A 16,843-nucleotide genomic window follows, 5' to 3' on the forward strand; every position below is an offset into this window, starting at 1 on the left:
ACACTAGTTCCTATCCTAGCTGATTTTTAGTAGGGGATGAAAGGAAGGTATTTGAATGTGTGCTTGGTCCATCAGGTAAACCTCCACTTTCACTCTTAATTAGGAGAGGGTTCCAGGGCTCAAGAGGCCATAAGGAACAGAGTAAGAAACCTTTCCAATGTTCAACACCGTAGGTAAGTAGAGAGACACTCCCCACTGCTGGCTCTTGGAGACAGAGAAAGAGAAATGAGGTATAAACACTTGAGAATGGTTGCTATGGAGAAAACAAGGAGTCCAGTGCTAAGAAAAATGACAGACAATGCTTTGTCCAAGTTGGTTGGAGAATACACAAAATGCAGTAACTCCCTCTAAAAGCCTACTCAAAGACGGTCTCAGCAGACCACCATTCTGCCAGCCAGAAAACAGATCTACCAGTCAAGACACAAACAAAAAAACCACTCCACATTCAACTCTTACCATACTACTACCATCATACAACCTTCTATGGCTCTTAACTGAAGATTATCTAGAAGACCTGCTTGCAACTTTTATGCAGAAAAAAAACATGCAGTGTTCTATTTGGATATTCAAATACACATGCAGTACTGCTTGCTCACAAAAGCTATAAACTTGGAAGAAAATGAGAAGGGTTCAGAGACACGTTTATAAAAGCAGTTAAGTCTCGAGAACTCGCTCCTGCAACAAATCATTCATTGGGAGAACACTATGCAATATTATGTACTAGCACTGCAAGACCTCTTGGTAGAACTACAATAAACTCGTGCCATCACTCTAAGTACAAAGACGTTAATTACTGATCAACAAAATAAAACCTCAGGCTCAGACAACTACAGGATGTACGACTATTTTCTGTCCTAGAACTACAAAGGACATACTTGTTTAGTTCCATCTCCACACTAATAATAGAATTTATTTATTTTTCCCTCAAATCAGAAGGCTTGACCCACCTGCCATGGTGCTGCATGACACCAAGCAAGTCCAAATGTTGAAAAGTCACAAAAAAGTTATAAAGGCAAAAGTGTTCAAGAGACAAACCCACCTCCCTTTTTATTAGGGTTAAGATACAGTCATCAAAAAATACTTGAAATTTTCTATAGCGCCACATGGACTTCAGCAGTCTCTAACAGACGCTAAATGATACAAGACTTGTAAGGAAAAATCACTTCTGTAGACAACACTGCAAGCACTATTCATGAACTCTATTTGACAAAACAAAGTAACAGCAAAATATTCAGTTTATTTCTTTTAGCAAACGTGAAATAAGGAAAAATAATGGCAAGTTTAAAACTAGCTGAAAACCAAGAAATGTAAAAAGCATCAAGGTCAGAAGCTCATAACCTGAACATCCTAAACTATTTTCTGATAAACCCATTTATATAATGGGTTAACTTAAAACAAAGAACCAGCAAACAAAAAAACCCTACACCAGAACCACAAAGCTACTGTACTGTAAGTTCATCTCAGTTTAGAATCTGAGCAGCCCACCAGCATGGCTGGGCTGAAGTACTTTGGAGTAACCCTGTATCATGTCTTTGGAATAATTACTTGTGCATGAAATATAATTAGATGTCATTTCGTGAATCAGTTTAAGCATTTTCACCCCCCATTTAAACAAAAAATGTCAAGAAAAAACAGTAAGCACTGCAATATGGAAGTCATACAATAAAAAACCTGAAATCACATATGGCTCTTGAATAAAACAGTCTTTCATCATGAAGCTTATAACCAGCATTAACCAAACATAGCATAAATCATATACAGTAAGGAAGAAGAGTTGGGAAACAAGAAACTAGTAGAATGCAACCCTGTACAGAGGCTTGTGTTACACCCTCGAAAGGAAGATTTGATGTGACCAACACATACAAGTTTAGCATACTTCAGACAACTATAGCTAGCTGGTTCATCATATGGTCCATCACTGGAACAGGGTCCCCAGGTAAGTTGTCATGGCACCACAACTGGATGATGCTTAGTTATATGATTGAGTTTTAGGTAGTCCTGCAAGGAGCAGGGAGTTGGACTTGATGTTCCTTATGGGTTCCTTCCAACTTGAGATATTCTATGATTCTATAGAACTTGCCATAGATAATCTTGATCTAAAACCAATACACTATAAAACAGTATTTGTCATTAAAGTCTAAGACGACATTCATACAAATCTTTTTCTGACTAGTTAAATTAGCAAAATGAGCTGCCAATACGTGGCCACAAAAGCAGGCTTCATCACTTCTTACGCCACAAGTTTTATTCAGAAATTTTAAGGTACTATCTCAAAATGTTCTATGGCAAGAAAATTAGTAACAGCTAACTATATCTCTGAAGAAAAAATTGCCAAATTTATGCCAGCATCCAACAACCCGCATGATAACTGAAGTCTTGTTTGTCAGAAATAACAGAAAGGAAAACTTTTAATACCAACATGAACTCTGTCAGGGCTAGGAAGCCTTGGAAAAAGCAGCACAGGTGTCTTCAAAAGCAATGCTGTCCTGGCTAGCAGATGCCTAAAAGGTATCTCACTTTTCGACTTAAAATAAATTAATAAATAAAAAGACACACTAGAATAGAACTTCTAACTTACTGAACTTCCTTACAACCATTTTTCGAATGAGGAGAAAAACAGGCGGCCTACCATTAATAAGGTATGGATGATTGCAGCATTTTCTTAGTTCCATCATAGTGTTTAAAAGATTAGGTACATTTGCCTGACCTCCACCCTTGGAAAGAAATGTGAAATTCTTTTCAAGAATAGCACGATAGTATTTCTTCTGAATATTTGTCAGCTCAACTTCAATGATGGTCTCTTCTTTGGGGGCCAAGTTCTTTTCTACATCCTCCTTGAGACGTCTCAGCATCATTGGCTTCAAAATAGCTTGGAGTTTTTGCACCTAGGAAATATACGTTTAATAAATAACTGAATTAAAACTGTAAGGCTTCAAATATTTATTTTTCAATGTCCTTAATTCTAAAATCCTTGTTTCCTACCTCAGATCCCAAGTAGAGAGCATTTGTAAAAAAATCTTTCCTCAGTGACCCAGAGACTGAGTTATCCTTGTTAACTCAGTAACATACACACATTTAAAGTCAATTCTTAGTGTGCAACCCTTCTGTTTAATGAATGTTATTAAACAGACCTCACTTAGGACTACCCTTCTAGACAAGGACACAGTACTGCACACCAGTCATGCAAAGCTAACCCTAAGCAAGCACAAGTATATAAGCAAATTTGACTGTAAGATCAAGCTTTCCAGTTAACTTCTAACCACTAAACACAGTGTTTAATGGTTATTTTTTCCCTGTATATATCTGCTTCTGATTCTTTTCTTATTTCCCTAGTTTTGATATCCACTTAAGTAGAAAACTATTTAGGCCTCGCCTCAAAATGAAAACATTTTATTTCTGTAAATTTTTATCACACTGATAATTTTTAAGTGTCTCCAGGTTTTGCAGCATATACTTTAAGACACATCCTAAATAGGGGAGAGGGGAAGAAATGCCCATTTTCCTCAAAAAAATTAGCTAAGTTTTGTCAAGTTTTTGTAAAGTCCCTTACATAAAAAGCTCAAACATATTCCATATAGAAAAAGACTGGTATTTAGGCTGGTTTAGGTTGTCTCTCAAAGTACAAACCACCTCAGTGTTGAAGAGCTGATAATTCACCCCGAAATAGGTCATCATCTCCTGATGCAGAGCTGCACAGCAGAAACATGAACAAAAGACACTTTCTCCTGAATTCACATCATTCCCTTAGTAATAAAGCAACTTCAGGAGAAAAAAGACAAATTAGTACGGAGGGATGAACAATTAAAAAAAAAGAAAAAAAAGGATTGCAAGGAATGGTGGAGAAAACCCAAGTCATTAACACATTATCTCTCCCATCACTTGAAAGATAAATCAAATTCCAAAACATCTAATGGTTTGTCAGCAGAGAATGCACTTCTTCCAAAACTTTTTGGCCCAAGAAATACAGGCTCCAATTCTGTTAACAGCTGATGGCATTATTTTAGTGATATTTCCATGTATGGCTTCAAAAATTTCCAGTTCTGCTCTGCTGACATTTTGAGCTGGCTAGACGAAAGCTATGCTGAGAGTTAGGATATATTAACTCCAGCTCAAACAGTATATTAACGGGGCTACATGGCTTCTGGATCAGAGCTGGCTCACTTCCAATCAGGTCAGAGTCCATTCTGACTGGCATGCAATTGCCTGCACAATCTGTGGAAACATATCCTATGATTCCCTCAGGACACACTATGATTTTTCCAGGAGGTAAGGGGCTGGGAGGAGAGCTGTTTTGTTATTTAGACTATTACCTATGGAAGAGTTGCTCTCAAAGAAAGTTAAAAAATTCAAGCAGTCAAAAGTTAGAAATACCAGAAATTGAATTTTCAGACAAAACCAACATAAGTCACATACAAAAAGGCATGCAATCATGACGTTAGATTATCATAGGGTGGAAAGGGCCAAATTAAGGTTCCTAAATTAGGATGCCATGCTTCAGTTTATTCATAATATTAAGGTGATTTGACTGTTACCTATTGACTTTTTAAAACTTTTTCATACATACAAGAAGAAATTTAAGTTTTATGTATGATCATCAGAAGCTTTTACATTTTAGATCTAAACCATGCTGCATTGAGGGTCTTTCAGTTTGCATTGATTTATGCATTTGTTTTATTGCACAGCTTGAGAAATCTGTTTGAGTCAGTCAAAAAACTCTCCCTCCATTTGGTTGCCTCTTGCTAAACTAGGTTTCAAATATGTTCCTGTTTGCACAGAAGTCACTGATAAAACTCTCAGATGTTAACTCCCGCAGAAATTACAGAGGACAGTCTCCTCATTCTGATACTGATGCTTAAGGAAGAATGTCAACTGACAAGTTAATTCTCTTAAGAGTGAACAAGCAATTCTAGAAGTATTTTCATCCAGCAACTGTTAGAAGACACCCCACCCTCATGTTTAATCACCGCATTTTAACGAGAGGAAACTTTCCCTATTTCTGCATGACCAATGGACAAAAGATAAAAAAAATAGCGACAAGGCAAAATGACTTTTGATCAAAAGGAAAAAAAATTAAGAAAATTAAAACAAATAAAAAAACAGGGATAAAACTACTATGGTCTTCCAAAAAGTAAACAGGCATTACTTGTAAAAACAATAAAATAGATAAATTCACAATATCTAAATAGAAAAGTAAGTGTGCAGGAGAAGTTTACCTGTTCTTCAGTTTTCAGGTCACCAAATTCTTGCATGAATGTTGTTTCTGATGGGAAGCGACCTGGTTCCAAGAAGTGAAGCAAGCTAAATAGCTCTTCTACTGTATTTTGCAAAGGGGTTCCAGTAAGCAGCACTTTATGTTCCTGAAAGGTTAAGAAATAATTGCCTACAAATCCATCTAAATTAATTTTCAATGGAGAAATACACAAAATTATCTCTTTTTTTCCCTGTATCTCTCATCTTTGCTTCCTGTCCACTCCTCCAACTACTTACACATAGCTCTTTTCAAGACATTTCTAACTAGTATTCTGGCCTTCCTTCAGCGATAGCCCAGAAAAATAACTTCACTACTTAAGCACCTTCAAAAGTCCTCTAGATACAAGAAGAGATTTTACTGATCCACAACATCCCAGACCTTTCACAAATATAATGAACTTTAAATGGCATAGTAACAGCTAAACTTCCCATCACTTCCAGTATAAATACATCAATTTACTACACCTCCAATAGATCTCAGTGCATTAATCTCTTCAGGGCAGGTGTAAGTTTCTAACATAGGAACCCTGAAGCAGAGTCCTACTTTTCATCTACACACAACAGAGCATGACACTGGCAGACACAAGAGGAAAAGTAGCATATTGCTTTAGAGGAGAAGCCTAGAGAGGTTAAGCAACTAGCCCAACGTCAAACATTAATTTAGTAGTAGAACAAGAACTGAAGTGAGAAGTTCCGTATCTCCATCTGTAGCCACACCTATAAGCTCAGCTTTCCTCTAATAGCAATGATAATAAATAAATTGTATAAAGCATATTTATAAACTTTCATTCCTTAAGCCCCAAGACTCCTTCAAGAAAAGTACTGTTTAACAAACAGGGGAAAAGAAACTAAAAGTGACCTATAGGTCACCACTGCTTGTGTAAGCTAATGTTTATGCTGCTTTATTCTTATCAGAAATAACAGGTTTTGAGTTCCAGGTGTTAGCAAGACTGCATTTCTCTCACATTTTTAAAGAATCTTCTGAACACACACACACACACACACACACACACAAAAATAATTATTTTGCCTTTTAAATGGTAAATACCTTTAAAAACTGTTATCTTATTTTTTCTGTGTGCTTAATACACATTTTGTGCACATAACATAATACATATCTATGCAAACATCAGAAACCAACTCACTTTTCCCTTCCTTAGTCAGCCTGAAAGAACATCCTTATGGCCACACAACAAATTAACATTAGAGCTGATATTAATGCAGAACAGTTTAACTCTTGCATCCGTATCTGTCCACCTGACCACATTAAACCTTTAAATAAATGTAGATGTGAAGAAGTGACTATGGAGTACGTCACATGAAAAGAGAGAAAGAACAAATTTATCTTCTCTTAACAGAATCCACATAATTCTAGGTCTAAACCAGTGAAGAGACTTATGAAACATCAGTACTCCAAAACTGAATATATGCATATGCTTCCAGGTATTTTAAAGACTTTCTCAGCTGCATTCCCTCATTCTTCTTAGCACTTGATGATTTTACTTGAGAAGAAAACCTTTTATTTTACTTTTTGATAAAACCATAAATCAGGAGTAATAAAAATACAGAAGACACAAATGTAAGAGATGTATGCACTGACCAGGTCCATCATCTTGAGTCCTTCCAAAAGCTTACAGTTCCTGTTTTTCAGCCTGTGGGCCTCATCGATGACCACACAACGCCATGGAATGTTACGCAGCTCCGGGCAGTCAGTCAAGATCATTTCAAATGTTGTGATAATGGCATGGAACTTGTAGGACCCCTTTATCACACGACCCTAAAAAGAACAGCAAAAGTTAAACTGCCTGGCAAAGAAAGGAAGTACATTTGTTTCATCTTCAAAATCCATTCTTTAAAAATACAGAACAGTACAATGGGCAAGATATTTTAAGTAAATGAAGTCATTAATGCTGACTCAATGAGAGAATATAAATGTCTAAGTTTACTACTGGCTTCATGCTAGCTATGTTTTTAATCCTGTAAAAAGGCCCACAGAATCACTGCATATTCATTACAAAGATGTTATACAAGTATTTCAGATGTAATTCATATGGATTATACTAATGCCTTGAAGCATTAATGTAGTGCTGCAATATTCAAATAAGGTTTTCAGACTTTGTCAAGAGAATTTTCTTTTTTTTTTAAATCAAAGATATGTGACGGTCCTCCCAGACAATCCAAATAAGCCAGAAGTACATTCAGGCTTCATTTTTATGACTACTAGAATATTTTGCTCCCAATAAACAGTAATTTTTTCCTGGTGGACATTGAGTATCCAAAACACCTACAATTCTAGTAAACAGCTTTGAAAAGAAGCAAATCTCTGAACTCTTAAATGGAGAATGTATATCCCTGCATACATTTCCTTGATAGTTTGTAATGTTAAGGAAAGTTCAACAGGACGATTTACTTGATGTCTGGCACCATATTCACTATTTATGTGGTTAGTTGAGGGTCTTGTTTTCAGGGCTGATACTAAGATTCTGTTTCAAAAAACTGCCCTGAATAAACTTTACTCAATATCATGAAATGAACATCTTTCTGACATGATGCTATATTTCTTCCTGATATTGTTCAAAGAAAAATCTAACTTGGTATCTCCAGTGGCACTGGGCCTGTGCAGGAACACTGTCTAAGGATGGGCATCACACAAGTTCAAGGCCATTCTACGTTTTCAAAGCAGGACTGTCATGGGTTGTATACTGAATACACTTTGACAGAAACAGATATTTTACAGTAAGGTGACCATTTCTTCCTTCAAACATGTGCAAGTCTCAATCCTTTTATAAGTGACCTGCATATAATCCTCTCCAAACTGTGGGGATCAGAACTGGCTACTGACTCAATAAAATTATTGGAAACCTGATACCCCAAACTCAGCATTAAATCTGCCTATGCACATCAAGAGTATTTCAGAGGAAGTAATGACCTGCTCAACAGTGCTTTCTCACGGCATAGTCCAGAAACATTTATCATCTTAGGAAGAAAAAGAGTTGTTACTTAACAAACAGCAGATGAAGATACACCAAGTGGGCAACTTACAAAGCCAGCAAATTGAAATACTGTAACCTTTTCATGAGCCAGACAAAACTGTGAAAATATGAGAATGCAGCTCAGGAGATTCTTTCCAAGTAGTGGAGAACAGTTCTATGAGCAACCTCACAACTGTACAGCAAGCAGTGCTCTTCAAAAATGACCACTACATAAAGCAGCACATCCAGGTGAAGCAAAAATAGTAAGAGGGACCCTTGATTATATATTTAGAGTTGTCTAAATCTCACATTAAAATATGCATAGTGGTCTTGCCACAAGAGCTCATGTTACTTGAAAGAGAGTCAAATGCTGTACTGAAGAACACAGGAGTAAATCAAGGAGAAAGTTCCAAGAGCTTTAGAAGGTAAATGATGTTGTTCTTCAACAGTTTTAGGCCTCCAACACTTGGGAAAGTATAGGAAAGAATCCTAAGTAATCCTATTAATGTCACATTTGAGAAATTTAAATGTAGAAACTATCAGGAAAGTGACCTATAGCATTGTCACGGGTGCATTCTTGGGCAACCAGGAATCAATTTATCCTGTTTCACTGTGACATCCAAATGAAGTTCTCTCTCTGATGTTGGAACCACAGGAATTTCATACCCATTTATTCAGAGAAGTTCTTCCATTTGAGGAAATCAATCGTCCCAATAGGTAGCAGTTTCCTGTTCTGTTTGGGAAGTTCTTCTGGAAGTAACTCAAGCAACAGAGGTAGCCACAAAGTACAACAATTAGATATGAATATAAAAGCTGGGCTATGTTTTGGGGTATTACCTCCTAGTAGATACAAACTGAGAAGATCAACTGGATGTGTATAAGAATTGGACTTCTAAAAAGATGTACATTCCACCAGTGGGAACCGTGAAAGATTATTACAGTCTTTTCCCACCAACCTCAGACTCCACTTTGAGGAACAAGAGAACAGATGCAAGAAATGTGCATGTTAACCAACTACAGCCAGAAGGCATCTGGATATGGGGACTATTAACTCCATCTCAGCCAGACCCAATACACTAAGTCACAGCCACTTTGTAAAATGCAATTCAACATCATCTTTGGTGAAAGACAGGGTCCCTATTGGTGAAATACTGCCTTAAACTGCTGCATGCTAACCATTCTTTGCAGATGTCTGAGGTAAACCTATGCTGATGACATGTTCATAGCTCACTATCTTCTCAGCAAGGAAGAAAACCATGTAAGCAAAAAAATGCTCGCTTAAGCCAACACCCACTGAGCCCAAAAGGAATGAACCAGGTAAGCCAGAAAAAGTCCTGAACATCAATAGCATTATTTTGAGTTAAAATCAACCAAGGACAAGGTATTCTGTTTCTACACATGAACCAGGTGGTTTCTCTTTTTAGTCCTCATTACACTGCAAAGTAAATTTCCCTCACAAACAAGTCAACTCTTTTGCAGGGCTCCATCATTAATTTTATTTGGCATATATAGTTTTCCTGCTCTTACAACGGAACTCTTTCTCAGAGGTAGAATACTATAGAAAAGCAACTGGTTTATTTGATATTCCAACCGGGGAAGGCCCCCAGAAGGACCTTTCAGCTATATTGCTCAAGACGACCAGAATAGGCTTCCCTACATGACCCTCACAAGCAACGAGGCAGAAAGGGATTTTAGGGGAATGTCCCTGGTAGCATGGTGTCCTTAGTGTTGAAGTCACACCACTGCAGAAATGTATTTTGTTATTGACTACTCTCTAGATTTTCACAACAACTTGACTCTGGTTACCAGTGTTGACTCTGAAAAATCACACTACTGCAGATGGGGTAGGTGCTTCTCACGCATGCTGTCTTTTATTATTGCCCTTCAAAGCCACTCATACTTTCTCAATTTTCAATTGTCTTTTTGAGAAACAAAAAGCCTCTTTTCATGTTAAGACCTAAAAAGCCAAAGATGCCGATGTCTGCGTTGATGTGTTTGGCAAAGGAGACTGGAAATGATACTGCCAAAGCCTGCCTTCCTTCTTTCCCTTATCATCCCCCATTGTACACCCACTGATGGTACTTTAGAGGATGCCAGACTGAACACTACATCAGGATTCTTTCAGTTAGAACATGAAGAGATTTTTTTCACATAATTCAGTTTCTACCATGCGTTTCACAACTGACACAGTCTTACAAAGAATGGAACGCAGAAGGTGATTTCATAACACATCTAAGCTAGCTGCCAGCAAAAGGACAAGTTCACTCCATTTCTCCTTTATCCCCAACCATGGTAATTTCCGATTCTTCTCTTAAGCCAGTTCAGGGAGCAAAGCTAGCAGAAAATGATTCCTTTTTCTGTGCCATGAGTGCTTTGTCGTTACTTGCTATGGGGTCAAATGACTCCCATGGTCATTACAAGAGACAAGTTAAGAATATGGCAACAGTGGGAACAAAACTTTCTGCAGCATCTTGCTTTAGATTCTTTCAGTTGTCTTTAGATCAATGAAATGATATTGCCAAAGTAACACTAAGAACCTGCACAGTAAGTAGGGATTTTTCTGATGATGCTCCTTCAGGTTTCATGCTACATAATTGCTGCATCCTAAGGGGAAGAACACACTGAGAACAAGCACTGCTTAAATAACAAACAAACAAAAACCCAAACATACGTGATTTTTAACACAGCAAAGACTTCAGCAGAGACAGTATTTGCATAAACCCAAATTTTAAAATTTGATACAAAACACCTATCTCGGATAAGAAATAGTTTTAAAACCAGAAAAAGTACAAATCAATTCCCGTTTATTTGTGTATTATACATCTAGGTAAGAAACTAAATGTGATTATTATCGTACGGCATATAAGCCATTAGACCTCAGTGTAGCAACTGTTATTCAAATCAACCTTCTTTAACAACAGCATATATGATTCTGATTTGAAAGTTTCTTTGATAAATTGCTAAGAAAATGGCCAAACAGATATAACTTCTATAAACTGTAACTTCTACAGATATAACTTCTAACTACTACAAATTACTATGTGTTTTTCCACTATATTTAAGTGTGTGATTCTATTTCTGTTTGCCCTAATGGCATGTCAAGTTGTGCTCCAGTCATGACCTTCAAAACAGTTTTTACTCAGTTCTTTCCCTCTAAAAGCGTATTTTCTATCTCGCAACCACCCTCATAGCTTTGCTCCAAGGACTCTGTTTTTTCAACACTCTTTGAGGACAGGAAGTGAGAACTAGGCAGAACTGGACTACCCACTACATTACTGACAAAGAGAAGAATGCTGTAACTTCTCTACTCTTTAATAAAGATTTCTCTCCTCCTACACACTTGCACTACACTAGCCCTTTTAACCACAGTCTCACAGTATGAACTCATGTTTAACCGGTCATGTGTCACGACACAAAAGGATCTGCATTTGTCTTACAGCCTTCCCAGAACCGAGCTCTTCCTACTGTAAGAATCATCTCTATTCCTTGTCCACAGATAGCCCTATATTTAGCTATTCTGAGTATTGTTAGCTTGGATCCAATTTATTAAGTAATACAGCTTACTCTGTATCCATGAACTGTGTTAATTATTTACCACTCTCCCCATCCTTGTGTCATTTGAAAACTTCCTCAGTAATGATTTTATGTTTTCTTTCAGGTCATTGATAAAAGTGTTATATAGCTCATGGACACGAACCAATCCCTGAAGAACTACGCTGGAAATGCAAATCATTTCTCATTTACAATTACATCGAGAAATATCAGTTAGCCAGTTTTAAATCCACTTAATGTGTGCCATATTGATTTTATATCATTCTAGTTTATTAATCAAAATATCCAGTGGCATAAAATCAAATGCTTTACAGAAAATCTAAATATATGAATTCACCACTATCACTTCTTTAAGCTCAGCTGGAAATAATACTCCACAATACATCCAATCAGGTTGAACTTCCATTCTTTTTTTCTCTTAAGTGAGGAGGGTTATATTGTTTTGCAACAACACTTGATGCATGCACATTATTTTTCCCCAATCCTTTTTACTTACTCTCGGCAAAGCCATGCATTTAAGTGTAGAGATCTGTTGCTCTTTATAGCTCCAGTTTTCCAAATAATTTTCTGTTTCTACCCCCAACCTTTTCTGTACCTGCCCTCCTTCTCTCACAAGCACTATTCAACATGAGTGCAGTAACACAGATTCAAAATATATATGACTTATAAAACCTGATGAAGAAGCATTGACAAGTTTAATTTCTGCAAGCTGGTCTTTTCCTGGAATGGTAGGCAAAGATTGATTTTTAAGCTTAGTTACAATTAAAGTAGTTTCTCCATTAAGAATCTTTTCTGCCAGCTCTCCTCAGGAACACAAAATAATGAAAACCTTGCATGAAACAGTGAAACCCTGAACAAGAGCTGCACCATCTCAGTAACTCTTGGTCCTCCTTTATTTCCAGTTAATCTCTTGGCTACTATTAAAAAGCACTCTCTTTATTAATACATATGCCTTCATTATTAGTTAAAACCTACTACGTCAGTACTAAAAACCTAATCGATGCTTAGATTAATTAACAACAGTAGAGCATATACAAAAAAGAGAAAAAAAAAATCATGAAGAGTTCTTACCTGTGGGTCTTTGAAATACATTTCATACAACTGAATGGTCCGCCGGCTTGCTTGACTCCCATGATACACAACCACATTCAACTCTGTCCAGGTGCGGAACTCCCTTTCCCAGTTGGGAATTGTAGACAACGGTGCAATAACCAAGAAAGGACCATGGATTCCTTTCAAATATATCTCATAGAGAAACGTAATGGACTGGATAGTCTTTCCCAACCCCATTTCATCTGCTAAAATGCAGTTTCGTCTGAAAACAATAAAAACAGTCCAAATTATTTATTTCCAACTTAAAACATTGAAAATCAGTAAGAAGCTAAACTGAATAAAACAGAATTTTCTAGAATGGCAAATAAACACTCAAAAGACATCATAATCTTTTTGCATTTTAAATAAATGTTATAATTTGTCATGCAGTAAGCATGTATATAGCCATTTCATGTACCTCTCAAGTTCACACGGGGGAGGAAGGGGCAGCAGGGGTGTGCATGTACACATGTGTATACAAAAGCATTTGCCACAAGAATCTTCCTGAAATATTCAAGTTTTATGTAACAATATGTTATCCACTCAAAATTAGTTTGTATATGACTCCTGCAGTAAACAATGAGTCATGTAAATAATCCTAAAACCTCCCTTTAGAAGATTACTTTAAAAGGTTATTGTTTCAAATAAACCATAAAAGATTTCCAAAGCAGGATTCAGCAGTAAGCAATATTTTACGTACGTGTTGTACCAATTGAAAAGAAGCCAGTTTACTCCCTCCAACTGGTATTCCCTGAGTTTGTTATTGTTTTTATACTCCCTGGAACTCTCCGATTTCTTCCAGTCATCGGCAGGAGGTCGCTCCTGTTTCAAATACAGCAAATCCCATTAGTGGTTTCTGAAAGACCACATTACTTTACTATTTTCAAATAAAATCCTCTATACAGAGCCAATTCTTACCACACGCTCCATTTCTGGCTCCCTAGACATCAGTTTCTCAAATTCTTCGATCTTAGCATGGTCGATGTCTTGCTTGAGCTCCCAAGTGCTGTCTTCATAAGGAAGCGAACACCATTTCACCAGATAATGTGTTACAGGCTTTGTTAAGACAAAAATAAGATTACATCACAATTTAAAAAGAATAAAAGTGTAATCTTTTTTCAGGGCATCTGCAGGATTGTATCTGCTAGATACAATTCAAAAAACTTTACCAGACCCGAAGGTCCGAATCAGCCAAAAGGATAAGCAAACAGCAGGCTGACACCTTGACTACCTAACGAAGTAAGATTAGAATGTGGGAAATGCAGGCTTACCACCAAAACAAGCACAACACCACATTTGAAATTACTAAGGTTAAACTAAAATTTAAAAGTAAAACAATGTTCATTTTCCAACTGTTACAATTTCCATGCTTTACCACATATTTAAACAGTCAACTGTTTTTTCTTGTCAGTGTCATCAGAAACTTCCCAGCAGGCAACCCAAACACCACCATTCACTGACAGAGCAATATGGAAACATTGACACTGTCAGTGATGCTTTCTATTCTCCCAGGACCAAAAAGGAGTCTCCTGGAAGACAAAGTGATCTTGTTCTGCAGAACACGTCATTAAAGAGTAAGAAACAGTGAATTCATGACCTCTTCTGCAACAGACAGGCTAAATAATGTCTAAACTATTATGACATTTAGCTAAGATTCTTACAATTTTCATTTAAATTCTGTATTACCTGCATGGACATCGTATTTCTGCAGTATTAAGTACCACCTCAAACGTACATATCAGAAGGGGGTTTTGTTGTTGTTTTTGTTTTGTTTTGTTTTGTAATTTTTTAAATATAGGTAACTTAAAAGAAGTTTGGAATTCTTAAAGAAACCCCTTTATTTTAGGGAAATTGCTGTATTAGCCAATGTTTTCTCAAATATGTTCCTATTTTCTACACACATATACGCTGGTAGCTTCTGAAGTGTTTAATACATTCACATTTCTAAACAGTAAGTTCTAAACACAATGTCTATATGACTACAAATGCACTAAAAGTTTTGTTTACCTCTCCATTATCATCTGTGCTACGCGAAAAATCCATGATTCGATCAACTTCCACATAATCTGGATTAAAAAGCTCATCATCAATCTGTTCAAGGAGAGAGGCAAAAATATAAAAGATATCTCTATTAGCCCTTCCTGAGAGGAAAAATTATTATATATTTCACCATGCAATAATATTTTGGGTCACGGTGACATAGAATTTATATTTGGCAAACTTCAACATGTTAATTGAAATGCTACAATTCAGCAAGATCATTCCCCATGAGGGAATCAGACTTCTCAGACTTTGTTAACTGGGCCTCTTAATTACTGTGTGAAACCTTTTACTGTGAGAGAATGTTTAAGAATATTTTAAATGAAGTGTGAAATTACAATTCACTAATGAGCAATCGAAAAGGCTTATGGCATGCAATGCATTTAGCATTCTTGAAAACTACAGCTTGCAATAAAGAAATTAGAGCCTTGTACACTAAGTGCCTTTGGATTATTTTAACTACAGGAATTGTCTAACTGCTTTATAAGCAAGATTCAAAGATTATTATTTCAAAAACAGAGAAAAAACACTGCATGAATACACCATTTCACCAAAAAAAAAAAAATCACAATTTGTTATGTTCTTTCTTATGCCTTCAACAACTTACAGGATTCTCTTGCGTACTAAAGCGTTGTGTTTCATTTTATACTTTTAAGATCCCCTCCAATAGAAAAGGCAGACAAAAGGACTAAAGACTGTACATTTTGATAGCTTTTTCTAAAACAAGAACAAATTCCAAGTATCTACCATAACTTGTGACCCACGTGGAAACAGATTTAAAAAAAAAAAAAGTAATTTAAAAAAGCAGCAATTCCAGGCATCTTCACTTAGAAGAGATGTTAAATTTGACAATGCTGCTGCTTAATGACGTGATACACTGTACTGTTATTCCAAATAACGTATTAACTTCTTTAAAAACTCAAATATCAGGAGTCTTGAAAGTTAATTTAATCTACTTCTTAGGCATTGGTATTATATGATGCAGCTAATTCTTTATATGTGCCACCCTATTTTATAATCATCTCAAAGTATTTTGGATGCTCTGACATAGTGTTCATAGATGTTCTATACTCTCCTAGAAGCACAACACATTGAGTCCTCCTCCCCCAAATTCCTGTAAATTTTATCAAAATATGTCAATCATATGCACTTAATGAGAAACCCATACTGACTTTATGGAAGTTTTTAATTTGCAACAGGTTTTGTTTAGCTTGAACTCCATAGTAAAAATAAATATAAATAAATAAATACAGTAGCACATGAACTTTTTTTTTTTTCCTCAAAAGACAGCATTTTACTAAAAGGTAAGCTTTCAGAGACACAAATCAGCAGATCCCATCTTTTATTGACAGGACCCCTACCACACTACTGCTTATGGCTCTAAGTGAAATTAAATTGATGATAAAAAGCTTAGAATCCCTAGTGAGCAGCAGTCCATAACACAGAAAAATGTGATGCATTTTTCTGGCATAATCAGCTCCTGGAAAGAGAGACCTGGTACTGATTCACTAAGAGTCATGCTTCCAATGCAAACAACTAACCACTCACTTTAAGAAAAAAAAAACCCTGTAATAAAAAGTATAAAGTCAGGATAGAACACTTGAGCTTCATAAACTTGAAAGACTTGGATCAAGCACGGTTATACTTTATACCAGAATAAATGCTACTGATATATCACACAGTTGTTCAAAATCTTCTGCTTGCATACACAACAAGAATTCATAAGAATATTCCTTAAATACCTAAAAGAAACAAACAAAAAAATCGTACTTCTGAAAGGAATTTGTTCTGGCCCTGTTTTGCCTTAAACCGCTTAATCTTCTGCTGAATTCTCTTGTCCTTGTCCAGCTCTTCCACAGATGCCCACTGACAATGAAGGTAAGAACTAAAAGATGAAAGAGAAAGTCTTACTCAAAACTACGCTTCCATTGCATACT

The 16,843-nt window shown here is 36.4% G+C and overlaps 1 protein-coding gene across 6 annotated transcripts in view; it reads right to left on the reverse strand.

The window, feature by feature from the left end:
* Window positions 1-16,843, reverse strand: part of CHD7 (chromodomain helicase DNA binding protein 7) — a 132,993-nt gene that overhangs the window by 22,608 nt on the left and 93,542 nt on the right. For all 6 annotated transcript variants that reach the window (XM_030011477.2, XM_030011479.2, XM_030011478.2 and 3 more), the window contains 8 exons: window positions 16,677-16,791; window positions 14,874-14,957; window positions 13,785-13,922; window positions 13,567-13,688; window positions 12,846-13,089; window positions 6,851-7,027; window positions 5,214-5,357; window positions 2,630-2,885 (listed from right to left, as the gene is read on the reverse strand). In XM_030011477.2, the coding sequence (XP_029867337.1) occupies window positions 2,630-2,885; window positions 5,214-5,357; window positions 6,851-7,027; window positions 12,846-13,089; window positions 13,567-13,688; window positions 13,785-13,922; window positions 14,874-14,957; window positions 16,677-16,791 (1,280 nt within the window). The remainder of the gene's footprint in view (window positions 1-2,629; window positions 2,886-5,213; window positions 5,358-6,850; window positions 7,028-12,845; window positions 13,090-13,566; window positions 13,689-13,784; window positions 13,923-14,873; window positions 14,958-16,676; window positions 16,792-16,843) is intronic.

This window comes from Aquila chrysaetos, chromosome 4 (assembly GCF_900496995.4).
Source record: "Aquila chrysaetos chrysaetos chromosome 4, bAquChr1.4, whole genome shotgun sequence".
NCBI lineage: Eukaryota > Metazoa > Chordata > Aves > Accipitriformes > Accipitridae > Aquila > Aquila chrysaetos.